General features: G+C 42.4%; 2 protein-coding genes across 2 annotated transcripts; both read left to right on the top strand.

The window, feature by feature from the left end:
- The first annotated feature begins 5,833 nt into the window (after positions 1–5,833).
- On the top strand, positions 5,834–8,813 carry LOC128608739 (zinc-binding protein A33-like). The gene is made up of 6 exons (XM_053626733.1): positions 5,834–6,384; positions 6,472–6,567; positions 6,638–6,871; positions 6,955–7,004; positions 7,090–7,202; positions 7,294–8,813. The coding sequence occupies exons 1-6, from the start codon at positions 5,941–5,943 to the stop codon at positions 7,800–7,802; spliced, it is 1,446 nt and encodes a 481-aa protein (XP_053482708.1). The 5' UTR covers positions 5,834–5,940; the 3' UTR covers positions 7,803–8,813.
- A 59-nt stretch (positions 8,814–8,872) lies between these two features.
- On the top strand, positions 8,873–12,106 carry trim109 (tripartite motif containing 109). Its single transcript, XM_053626721.1, has 6 exons — positions 8,873–9,796; positions 10,083–10,178; positions 10,371–10,604; positions 10,725–10,816; positions 10,887–11,002; positions 11,389–12,106. The coding sequence occupies exons 1-6, from the start codon at positions 9,338–9,340 to the stop codon at positions 11,892–11,894; spliced, it is 1,503 nt and encodes a 500-aa protein (XP_053482696.1). The 5' UTR covers positions 8,873–9,337; the 3' UTR covers positions 11,895–12,106.
- The last annotated feature ends 867 nt before the right edge of the window (positions 12,107–12,973 follow it).

The raw sequence follows: 12,973 nt of genomic DNA, 5'->3' as shown, positions 1-12,973 counted from the left end.
AATCTTGCAGGCTACCAAAGAAATATTAGTAGAATTTTTTTTCCCATTTTGTCTTGCTCAATATGACAAGTGTGGGGAAAATCTTTGTACGAGTCGGCCCTGAGAACTCTGGATATGGTACCAGTGCAGCAAACAAACAAAGTCTAGAAAAGGCCATGTGTTTCACTACTGGCCAGGAAGAAGAAACTGCTATGTCATCTTTCATTTCAGGAGTCTGAATAATAGAAACTCTGGTCCATAAGCATGAGCATGGGTTGCTCCAGTTGAGTTTGAGGAAGACCTGTGACTCATTGCTGCCAAAGCATTATATTTCCAAGAATGCTTCAAGAAGCAGAGAATGCTTCTTCTCATGCTGGAAATCTTAAATGATGGCATAATTATTGTAAACTGTAGAGAACAGACTTTTTTTTGGATTTTTTTCCTGAGTTTTGTTTGGATTTTATTTAGATTTCCTTTCAGTTTAGCTTGTACTACGTTAAGACACCTTGTTTGTGATGTGGCATGGATGTTTACTATCAAATAATAAAGATATAATTTAGTAAAAATGTAAATATAAAAGGAAATATTAAGTTAATTAATTATTTTGTTGTTTTGTTTTTGTTGAAGCACCAAGTGGTATGGTAATAAACATCAATTATACTGCTGTAATGTTTCAATATAATAGGCAACAGTTTGATTAAATGCCCAAACCACCTGCCAATTTGTCAGTCACCACCCAATAAACGTCTGGGTTACGCATGTAACCCTGTTTCCTGAGAAATGAACAAGACGTTGTGTGAGCTCCACGCTGTAGGAAGCGCCCTCGCGCATGACCGATATATGAAGCTTGTGTAACATCATGCCAGTTTATAGGCCTGCCGTGATCAGGTGACGTAGCAATTAAGCGCATCACATGATATAAAAACAGCACCTGTGAACAGTGCCGTCAGCCACTATTATCTGAAGCGAAAACGCAATTCACAGACATGCCCCAGTATGACAAAGCTACGTAAAGGAAACTCAAAGTTGTGTGAGCTTCATGCTGTGGGAACAACAGTACCCACTCCGTTATACCGAGGGTATGGCCTGTATAAAAGTATCCGAGCCCGAGGGTCACTGCAAGACACTCGAGCCCGGTGTGGAATGTATATCCAGGCTGTAATATCGAATGAATGTGTGTGGCGTATAGACCACCCTGCTGCAGCCCACACAGTAAGGGTACCCTTTTAGACAAAGCCTTTGAGGAGGCGACACCCCTAATGGAATGAGCCCTTATGCCCAGAGGCGTAGCAAGACCCCACCCCTCATAAATGATTGAGATTGCTTCCACTATCCAATTAGAGATGCGCTGCTTCAACATAGCATCACCTCTACTGTCGCTGCCAAAGCAGACCAGCAGCTGCTCTGACTTACAGCACTGGCCGGAGCGGTGGACGTAAGTACAGAGAGCCTTTGCTGGACACAGCAGGTGCATTCTCTCTTGTTCCGTTGTGAGGAACGGAGGACGGAAGAAAACCTGCAACACTACTGGCTGGGCAGCAGACGTAGGCACTTTAGGAATATAGTCTGGCCTAGGATATAGGAAGCCCTTGGCTAATCCAGGGGCAAAGTCAAGGTAGGAAGGGGCAAGAGAGAGAGCTTGTAGATCTCTTACTCTCTTGAGAGATGCCAGGGCCAGTAGAAGAGCTACCTTTAGAGTCAGAAGCTTCTCTGAGGCTGACTCTAATGGCTCAAATGGGGCACCTGACCGACCTTCCAGGACCACAGAAAGGTCCCAGGAAGGTATGCATGGTCTGCAGATGGGCCTCAGCCACCTGACACCATGCATAAACCTCGAATTTAGAGGATGTTGCCCCATAGAGGCTCCATCAATAAGGGCATGGATGGCCAAAATGGCGGCCACATAGACCCTGATGTAGAAGGAGCCAACCCTGCTGAGAAATGTCCTTGTAAGAACTCCAGTACTGTAGTTATTGCACTGCTCACTGGGTCTAGATGACATTCCTCACACCACGAGACAAAAAGTCACCACTTGAGTGCATACAATTTCTTCGTGGATGGTGCTCTAGGGTTCAACATGGTCTGTACAACCTCAGTTGCGAGACCAGAATCTTATGAGCTGGTGCCCCTCAGGGGCCAGACCCACAGTTTCCATAGTTGTGGCCAAGGGTGATAAATAAGCCCTCTGACTTGAGACAATAGATCCCTGCGGACAGGAATCTCCCAAGGAGTGCCATCCAGCAGGGATATAATATCTGAGAACCATATTCGAGCTGGGCAATAAGGTGCTACTAGCAGCAGACGTAGACATTCTTGGCAAACTCTCGCTAGAAATTGTGGGAGCAGAGTGATCATGGGAAAAACGTACAGATATGACCTCGGCCATGTGTGCACCATGGCGTCCAGCCCCAATGGTGTGGGAGGAGTGAGGGCAAACCACAGCGGACAGTGTGCTGTCTCCTTGGAGGCGCACACATCCACTTCCGCTTGGGTGAACCTCCACCATATGGACTCCACCACTTGTGGATGGAGCCACCAATCCCTGGGCCTTAGCCCCTGCCTCAACAGGTTGTCTGCCCCCACATTCCAGTTGCTCAGAATATACATTGCACTCACTGACAAAACTTTCCCTCTGCCCAGAGAAGAATTAGTTGCGCCTGCCTGAACAGGGGGCATGAATATAATCCTCCCTGGTGGTTGATATATGAGACCACCACTGTGTTGTCTGTCACAACTAACTCATGGTGACCTCTCAATTGAGGAAGAAAGAATTTCAGTGCTAGAAATACGGCCTGCATTTCCAGGTGATTTATATGCCACTCCAGATGAGGGCCGCTCCAGAGACCATGAGCTGGACAGCTGTCTATGACCACGCCTCAGCCAGTGCCAGAAAGCATACTTTTCTTGAGCTTCAACCTGAGCCCCAAGCTCATCAAGTGGGCGAGAACAACATTTCAATGTTGAATCGCCAGTTCCCTGGATCGTGCTAGAATTAACCAGTCATCCAGGTAGTTTAGTACACAGATGCCCTGAAGTCGCAATGGAGCCAGAATGACATCCATGCACTTTGTGAAGGTGCAAGGGGTAAAGCTAGCCCAAATGGAAGAACCCGATATTGGTATGCATTGCCTCCAAACACAAACCTCAGGTACTTCCTGTGACTGGGCAAAATTTCTATGTGGAAATATGCATCTTTTAGGTTGATCGTCACAAACCAGTCCTCAAACTGAATCTGTGGAAAAATAAGTTTGAGCATCAGCATCTTGCACTTGTATGTAAGAAGAGTACAGTTCAGATGACGCAGATCTAAAATTGGCCGCATACTCCCATTTTACTGCGGACCAGGAAATAACAGCTGTAAAAACCTCCTTCCCCCAGGGAACGGGGTACATGTTCTATGGCCCCTTTTCCAAGAGGGATATTACTTCCTGCACTAACGTCGGGCTCTGTTCTGTGCTGACTACTGTGATGAGCACACCTCTGAACCGGGGAGGGGGGTGTCGAGCTCTGAACTGGACCCGGTAACCCTTTTCTACAGTAGACAGAACCCATGGAGACACATTTGGCAGTAGTTTCCACAATTAAAGATGGTCTTTTAGTGACAATAACTTTTCCACATTCTCTTGGAGGGAAAGTATCAGATTTTCGTTGCCCTGTGACAGCTCGCTGACCAGAGAACACTGAAAACTTGGGACAGCCTTGGCTAGGAGAGGCCCTACAGTAGTACTGGGGGCTAACTGCCCTAACAACCTCATGTCCCCTTATACGTCCCTCCACTGCCCCTCAGGACTGCTCCTTTGTCTGCTTGGCCTTTATGACCATTCTTAGATCAGGCCTAGTAGAAGGCCGAGACTGTGGCCGCCCAGTTTCCCTGGCTGTCTGCGGGGGAAGGCGGGCTGCCACACTTGCCTTCTGTGCCTCCCTTGCACTAGCGCTGACCCAGGCTCTACTCGTGGATGCCCGGGTGAACTCGACACAACAGTGAAGGAACTGGCTGAATGCCGCCGTATGTCAAACTCACTCAGCAGGTCTGCTTGGTAGGCCTGCAACACTGCCATTGTCTGCAGTGACCCACAAACAAGACCCACTACCGCATAGGTCTTGCCCACCAATGCTGCGGTGGCCTTACATGGCTTGGATGGCAACGCGCCTCCTTCACCTTTGGCATAGCTAAATAGCCATGCTGTTCATTCCCCACAATGGCCGAATAATCCGACATCGCGGGGTTATAAATATGGCTTATGCATGGTTTTCCCCAGAAGCGTGATATTTTGTCATGCACTTTTGGAAAAATGGGACTTTTCTGCAGTGTGAGGGAGATTTATTTTCACTGGGGAGAAAAAAGCTTAGCTGCTCAGTTTTTAGCACACCCTTCCGGCTCCTCTGCGTCAGAGAGGAATTTTTTTTGGTTTCCATAGCGGAAGGAGGAGTTGCGATGCAAGCTCCAAAATCCAGCAGAGAGCCGGACCCGGAAGACCAAGCAAGAGATAGAGCAGCGCTCATCTCCAGCTCCTCTTCCAGTTCCATACGATATAACCAGGACCTGAGCCGGTTGGCTGCCTCAGCAGTGGTCGGCCCAGATCCGTGAGGCTCTGAAACCCAACTCCTTTCGGCCGAGAAGAGAGCAAGCCATGAGTGGAGCTTGCTAAATATAAGGCGTTCACAATGCGCACAGCCAGACCTATCGAGGGCTGCCCTGGCGTGCTCCACCCCTAGACACTTCACACAGAAAGTGTCCACCCCCCGTGATGAAATGGGAGCAAGGCATAACACACTTCCTGAATTCTCTCTCACTCATACTTTTCTCTCTCTCTCTTTTTTTTGTTGTTGAAAAGATAGAGTGGAAATGAAGAGTCTTTTTGTGAGTGTTACACAAAAGACCAACATGCAGTCTCGCTGAAGATAATAAGACTGACTGCACGGTGCACAGGTGCTGTTGTTATATCACACAACGCACTTAATTGCCACGTCACCTGATCACGGCAGGCTTATAAATAGAAACCCTGGCTTATCAGTGCAAGGTAACTGCTTTTGTCCTTTCTGTTTCTTATGCACTGGTTCCTCATTCCATCAAATTCCCCATGCTCATTTATGCACAGGTTTACCCAGTTGTCAACTTACGCAACTGTTTCTACAAAAGTGAATGTATAAAGCCTAACACTTGTACATGCCTGCAATGAACTGCTAAACATCAGACATTTGTGACCTTCAAACCTAACTGTCCTGCTAGAAGCCTACTCAGTATTATATTAGGCCTTTAAATGGCCAGTAGCTAGGCTTGTGCTTTGGGCTGGGAAACTGTCCTGCTTCAAATTGTTCTCTCATCCACACTCGTCCCACTGGTCCCATTTACCATAAGCCAGAGGAAAGTGTGGATCTCCATTCTTTACACTTATAACTTCATAGTCAAACCAGAAATAAAATACCACAGAGCAAAACAGGTTAACAGAAGAACAAAAGGCTATTAGTACACTGTAACAAGCAAAATATATTTTGAACACTGACTTTATCATTCCACTTTCTACTTAGGCTATGTAGACACAAGGAAATATTAGATAATATTAATATAGCATATTAATATTTTATACATGGTTTACATGATATTTTTATATCAACATGACAGACAACTAAGTCTGTAAACAGTCAATTAGGACAGCTCAGCTATATGTTTTGTGCATGTATCAGTTTATTTCCACAGAAATAAAAACATTCCTCACATAGAACACATACTTTCTAGCATAAGCTAAATGGACTCAAGGAAGTTCCTTGTCACTGTTTCCAGTAAATCTAGTTGTGGAGTTTTTTTTTTGAAGAAGGGCTCTACCCCTTTCAGTTGTAATTATTTCAGCAGTGTTGTGCTGAGAGTAAAGCTGTGTTGAGACTTGTGCACCGGCTCTGACTTCATTAACAGCTCCTGAATGAAAGGGATTCAGGTCGAGGAACCAAATTATCAGCTCAACAATGGCTTCTGGTTTGTCTCAACAGATCCGCTGTCCTGTGTGTTGGAATGATTTAAGAGATCCAGTCTGTCTTCCATGTGAGCACTTCTACTGTAGAGTATGTATTACCGAGCATATGACCAGGAATGCACCTGACACCAGATGTCCAGAATGCCGTAGACCTTTTACTCAGAATGATATCAGAGTAAATCGTGTTTTAAGAAACTTGGTGGATGCAGCCAAGGACCATCTGAGGGAACATCAAGCCTTGAGAGAGGCAGTGTCTGTCTCCACAGGGACCACAGCCCACAACCAAGACTTCACAGAACACTGTATTTACCACAATGAAGAACTCAAGCTTTTCTGTGTGACAGATCAAAAACCAATTTGTGTTGTCTGCAGAGAGGAAGAGACACATCGGGGACATAATTTTAAAACTGTGAATGATGCATTTCGTGACAAGAAGGTAAATTCAGTGAGGTAAAAAATGTTTTAAGTGATTGTCTGGTTTTGAATTGAATTTCCTAAAGTGTTGTCTTTATATGTCCCTTAGAAAAAGACATCTGAGACTCTGGAAAATTTGCTCAGCATTGAAAACATATTGGTTGCTTTGATTAATGAGCAAGCTGAAGAGATTCTGAAAACAATGGTAGGTGACATACACTTCAGAGTGAAATGTTGTGCTGAGTGAGTCTAAAAGGCTGTTTTTTCCCCTCTAGGCGAAATCCAAAGCACTGTCAGACCAGATCTCTGCCCAGTTTATGAAGCTGCACCAGTTCCTGTACGACAAAGAGAGGGAAGTGAAGAATCAGCTAAAGGAGGAGGAAAATCAAATTCTGAACAGAATGGGAGTAAACATGTTTACAATGGAAGAAATGTTGTCCGATGGGGGAGAAAAACAAGGAATAATGAGGTCGGCTTTGCAGATGAATAGACCTAGCCAGTTCTTACAGGTTAGAAATGTATTTTTCTACTTAGAAGCTATGAGTTAAAGCTGATAAATCTGATTCATCATGGTATGCTTGCATGCCTACAGTGGTGGAATGAGAATGGACGCTTCATAATTAGGGAAATATGCAACACAACGTGAGTATCTTATAAAAAGAAAAAGAAAATGTACTGCACAATTTTAGCAATAGCTCTAATGAAATTAACATGCAATGATTTTTAGGCAACTGACCCTGCAGGATCTTAGTGTTACACCTGACACCCTGTCTCTTGGTCCCTATGAGACATACCTACAGTTCTTTGTGTGGAAAGAAATGTTGAGATTCATCCAACTAGGTAAGAAGACAATCACGCTTACCTTTTGAAATGCAAAATATCTGTGCTGACAAGTTCCTTATCATAATCTATTCTATGTGTTCCCAACAAGTGCCTCATCACCACACTGTGGAGGACAGAGGTGATCAAAGCATAAGCATTTCACCCAGTGGACTCTGTATCCAGCCAAAGAAGGTTGCAAAAATCCAAAAAAACAAACCCAACTCACTTTGGCTAAAGACAGTGTCATCATTTAACACAGGAATACACTTATGGGAGTTGGATGTGGGGAGGAAAGTGGACTGGGGTGTTGGAATTTGTAGCTGTGAATCAGGTAAAATTGTCAATGACACAGTGCTTTGCTTCAACTCAGACTCTGGCTACCACATCGAACAGGCTCATGATACGGACAGAAGCACAATAGATCTTACATCAGGACCTAGGAAGATATGTGTGTACCTGGACTGTGAGAGAAATCAGGTCTCATTCTATAATGCTGACAGAATGATGCTCATTGATACTAGAGTCCTGTCAAAACCACCACCCTATTCTCTCTATCTCTCCCCTGGGCTTTACTTAGATGGAAAGAACAGCGATCCACTCACCGTTTGTTGGTATTAAGAGCAACATGATGCCTAACTGTAAAAGAGCAAGACACCGTTTTGTTAAGTAATTCAATTCAATGTTTAAAATAAAGGTGTTTTTTTTTTTTTATTTTATTTTATTAAACCTATGTTATAGCACATCCTGAATGCTCAAATCTGATTGGTTAGGGGGTGTGGCTAATTGTTTGTGGTTAATTGTTTGTGGTTTATGCTGTCTATAACAGCATAAACATTTCTATAAATGATCGAATACATAATCGTTTCTATACTAAGCTCATTCACAGAGACATACTGTATATGGTTAAATACACTGCAAAAGTGAAAATATTGAATATTTGCAAAATTATCTAATATTTCCTTTTATGAGATTATAATAAATAAAATATAAGATTATGCAGCCTGTTTGTAGATGCTTGTGTAGAAGCTTTTTTCTTTTGGTAGACAATTTTGCTTCTTCATTTAAATAAATTCTTAAAATGATTAAATGATCAAAATCATTGGAAACGCTCCACAACATTACTTGTAACTATAAATGAGTAAAAGGTAGGGCATGACATTATTTTTTAATAATTCATTTAAAAAGTTGTAATCTTTGGCAAATTGTTTCACATCAGGCCATTTCACAGCACCTGGTCACTGATTATTTTCCTATAACAGCATATCTTATCATTTTTTTATTCACTACTTAGGTGCAGTTCTTAATATAGATTCTGTTTATTGCTTGCTACTTTATAATTGTATTTTTTCTCTTTTTTTTATTGTAAAATGTATTTATATTTGTAATTGTTTTTCAGTAATAAATAAAATATTGTAGTATAAAATATTGTCCCTAAAGTAAATAAAGCAAACCATTTCAGAATTTCTATCCAAAACCAATTCAGTAGAAAGTAGAAGGATACACTTGCTAATTATAGACCGAGAGGACAACTGAGCTTTAGACAGAACAGTGGCTCATCAGTGTTAGCATTTTATGTTCATGTGACAATCCAGCCACCTGTTGTATTTCTTCATCACAGACAGAATTCAAAGCTGATTTTTGCAACTTGCTTAATCAGCTTTCCTGGTGAATAAAAAGCATGAGGGAAATAGCAAGGATGCTTTGAAAATATATTGTATTGGGCATGTATGTCTAATTAATAGGAATTAATAGGAGTAGGAATCTGTGTGGTGTTTCTTTTTCTGTTATTTTAATGGCAATGGAAGCTCTACTGTAGCACTCTTTGTAGAAGTCAATTGTATAGTAACGTGAGCTCCAGATCTACTATTGCCCAGAGTTTATAATGGGAGCATGCAGGTCAATGTACGTACACCCAAATATAGAATCCTAAGGAAAACATGTAGTGGGCGGAGGGGTGACGAACACATGCCCAGAAAAACCCTCCAGTCTCTGCTGAAGTCCAGTGTGGTGGACATTTGCTGTCAGACATCTGATAGTCAGCAGCTGTTATTAGGACCATCGAGTCTGTTTGAAAACAGCTTGTAGCTGTAGGACACAAAAGTTGTTGTTTGAATCAGTACTTCACTGAAGAGTTAACAGAAACAGAAGCTGCTATGGATTCCCGGCTCTTCAAGCAGATTCAGTGTTCTGTGTGTTTGGGGGAATTTACAGACCCGGTGAGTCTGCTTTGTGACCACACCTTCTGCAGACAGTGTATCAATAATCACTCGCAAACCAGCAGCCGCTTACGGCTGTGTCCTGAGTGCCGTCGACCATATACTATGTGGGACCTACGATCCAACCGGGTCCTCAGGAACATGGTGGATGCTGTGAGGGAGCACCTCACCGAACAACAAGCCATAAGGGACAGGAACGTGGCTGCTACGGGAGCTAACAGGCCGAGAGCAGGATTGCTTATGGAGCCAGAAAAGCTAGTGTGCCCCGACCATGATGAGATGCTCAAACTGTTCTGTGAGACAGATCAAAAACTGGTGTGTCTAATATGTAGAGATGGTGATAAACACCAAGGGCACACGTTCAAACCAGTGGATGAAGCAGCAGAACCCAAAAAGGTCAGTGGAAGACAGTTGTGTGTGACAAAATATGCAAACAACTGCATCTACTACAAGATTATGTAGGAATTCACTAAAAACAAATAGAAGCAAGACAATGAAAAATATATGCAGGCTAATTTTTGGAAGGCTATATTAAAGAGCCTCTAAAAAACCCTTTTCTATAAAAGAGTGTATTGCTAAATATCATATGTATTCTGCATTATGGCTGATAAAATGCCCTAGTTTCTACAGGTTTATCAAACCTTTGTTAAGCATTTATTAATATAAATGTTCTGTATTTTAGGAGATGCTAAAAGAACCACTAGGTTTCATATCAAAGGAGAACAAAGAGCTGGAAGAGCTGATTAAAAGGCAGAACAATGAAATCACAAAAACTGAGGTGAGACTAGCAACTGCTTGAAATGTCTGACTGACATTCACCATCTGGCCAGTATTTGATATTTAGCAGTCATTAATGTCACTGAAAACTCTCACTAATTACTCGGTGTTGGGAGTCTGTGGTAAACAAAAAAATGATGCAACATGCTTTAGCACCATGAAATAGTGACATTATCACATTTTTTTTCTGTAGGAGCGGTCCAAGCAGCTTTCAGCTCAAATCTCAGCTCAGTTCCAGGAGATGCAGCAGTTCCTGAGAGAGAAGGAGCAGGAGGTGAAAGCACTGCTTGAGAAAGAAGAGAGGGTTGTGGTGGAGAAGATGCAGAAGAACAGAAATGACATAGAGCAGAAACTAAACACTGGAAAAGAGCATGAAGAAGTACTAAAGTCAGTCATTGAAACTGATCAGCCTGCTGGTTTTTTGCAGGTTTGCCCTGATTCTGTTTCTACAAATGAATATTAGGTTTAGTTTTCACTCCTGTTACTTTTATCACAGTTGCTAAAGTTGGTCTACATCACATACAGCTTCCATCTGTGTCTTGTGCAGTGGTGGACCGAACATGGCCTGGGAATTGTTGAAGGGATGAGGAAAGCTGACAGTTGGTCTAAAAGGAATGAAAATGCTTCTCATTCACCAGAGTGAGTATTCGAAACGACATGTATGATAAGATGTTTTTGACATAAATTCTGATTACAGTATCTGCTCAAGGTATAAGTCAAGGGTGATGGGCCTCAGTGTGACCTCTGAATCCCTATTTCTTGGCCCCTATGAAACTCATTTAAAGTTCTTTGTGTGGAAGAAGATGCTTGGCTCCATTAAACCAGGTAACAAGAATTTCAAACAACTTTTATTAGATACAACCATTCATGTTAATCTAAATACATGATATGGCCTACGGTTTGTGGACACCTGACGATCACACCCATATGTACTTTTTGAATATCCCTTTCCAGATTTAGTCCCCTTAATAACCTCTACTCTTCTGGGAAGGCTGCAGCATACAAAGACATCCAACACAATTGTGTTCTTCTAACTTTGTGGTAACAATTTGGGAAAAGAACAACATATGGGTATGATGGTTAGGTGTCCACATACTTTTGGCCATATAGTGTAAAGTAGATGTCAGTGATTTACAGTAGTTTTACAGTGTGTAGGTGTGTAAATCATAAGCGAACACAACACAATCCCAGACTGCAATTTTTTTCCACAGTTCCTGATCGTAATGTAATATCTGACTGCCATGACCCATATTTGAGGGTTTCCTCTGACGGCCGCAGCGTGACTCGCACAGACAAGAAGGGAATTTTCTATCGCCAGAAAGACTACAGACCACTGGCCAGAACCCACAAGTCCTTTAAGTCTGGGCAGCATTACTGGGAGGTAGATGTGGGGGAAAAGATTGACTGGAGTGTGGGTGTCGATGGTGGTTGTATAAGCAACTTAAATAAAAACATCAGGCTTCAGCTGAAACATAACCAAGGCTACTCTATTAAAGAGAATAGCACAGAGACTGATAAGGAGCTGGCAGTGAAGCCACGGAGAATAGGGCTGTACTTGGACTGTGACAGGCATCAGGTTTGCTTCTATAATGCTGAAGATATGACTCTCCTCCATACATCGACTTATTTGTCTTTCACTCCTTATTCTCTGAGTCTGTCACCTGGGGCCTACCTACAGGGCAGGAACACTGACCCATTGACCGTGTGCTGGAACTGATCTACCTCAATAAAAAAAGATGGTGTTTATGGAGGCTGTTTTGAACATTTTTTCCTGAGAACCATTATGATGACTATCATTCAACTTCACTCTACTGATTTCCACTATTACATTATACAGGATACAGGAAACCATACAATGCTCAGAGATGGCTGGACCTTGATAAAGTGAAGCATTTTTAGGTGAAAATGACTTGCTAAGATTAGTGTACACTTTGTGTATGATGAAGCTCATTCTGTAAGCTTGATACGATAAATGCCTGTTTTTTTTTTTTTAACCTGTTGTATTGTTCGCCTTCTTTTGTAATTATTAAAAAATAAAATTGTGTATCATATGCATTGTGCATTTCCTAAAGTCTGATACATACAGTAGCTTGGTGGCACGGCTGATACCTTTGCTGCGTCACTGAGCGCCACGGTCCGGAGTGGGTTTCCTTCAGGGTCACAAGCGCTCCTCTAACTCCCTAAAACAACATGTTCATGGGTAGACTTCTCTAAATTGCTCCCAGGTGTGAACGAAGTGTCTCTTTCACTCTCTTGCAACATATTTTGTTATGGCTCCTGCCTATAGCGATCTATAGACAGTCCATACTTTTGTTCTGTACCAGCTTCCAAGACCTCTGTAGCAGGTATATAGAGTTTATGATTTCTTGATTCTAGCTTCTTGGCAGCAGGGAAAGAGAGAGAGAGAGGAAAATTACTGAACACCCATGGGACCCTGAAGACTTTGGAAAACATTGCCGTAAAGGCTTTTCATGGGCCTGCACTGTCTTCCTATCAAAGCATAACTTGTGTTTTGTGTTACTATACTTCCAAGTCACAACAAATGGTGTTATCAGAATGATGCACATTGGAATCCCTAGTAAAAAAAAAAGTGAAATATGCATAAAATATTAAATTACACACAGCACTGTTCCCAAATTTAGTTCCATGTTTTTTTTAAGGTCATGATCCATGATTGAGTATTTCCACTGCAATAGCCACAGCCCCTCCTGAGTAAAAGCTTTCAGAGGTGGGAAAAAAGCCAAGAACATGTGGAGCTTTAAAGTGACCTTAACTCGTAATACTGAAGAATGCCAG

The sequence above is a fragment of the Ictalurus furcatus genome, chromosome 1 (assembly GCF_023375685.1).
Source record: "Ictalurus furcatus strain D&B chromosome 1, Billie_1.0, whole genome shotgun sequence".
NCBI classification, from domain to species: Eukaryota; Metazoa; Chordata; class Actinopteri; order Siluriformes; family Ictaluridae; genus Ictalurus; species Ictalurus furcatus.
The sequence above is the reverse complement of the archived record's forward strand: the minus strand, read 5'-3'. Positions and strand labels throughout refer to the sequence as shown.

What these genes read in the sequence shown, in the direction of transcription:
- trim109 (XM_053626721.1), top strand. Translation starts at nt 9,338, where the DNA reads ATGGATTCCCGGCTCTTCAAGCAGATTCAGTGTTCTGTGTGTTTGGGG. An exon ending in ATGAAATCACAAAAACTGAG is followed by an intron (nt 10,179 to 10,370) that starts GTGAGACTAGCA and finishes TTTTTTCTGTAG; the next exon opens with GAGCGGTCCAAGCAGCTTTC. An exon ending in GCTTGGCTCCATTAAACCAG is followed by an intron (nt 11,003 to 11,388) that starts GTAACAAGAATT and finishes TTTTTTCCACAG; the next exon opens with TTCCTGATCGTAATGTAATA.
- LOC128608739 (XM_053626733.1), top strand. Translation starts at nt 5,941, where the DNA reads ATGGCTTCTGGTTTGTCTCAACAGATCCGCTGTCCTGTGTGTTGGAAT. An exon ending in GACCTAGCCAGTTCTTACAG is followed by an intron (nt 6,872 to 6,954) that starts GTTAGAAATGTA and finishes GCATGCCTACAG; the next exon opens with TGGTGGAATGAGAATGGACG. An exon ending in GTTGAGATTCATCCAACTAG is followed by an intron (nt 7,203 to 7,293) that starts GTAAGAAGACAA and finishes GTTCCCAACAAG; the next exon opens with TGCCTCATCACCACACTGTG.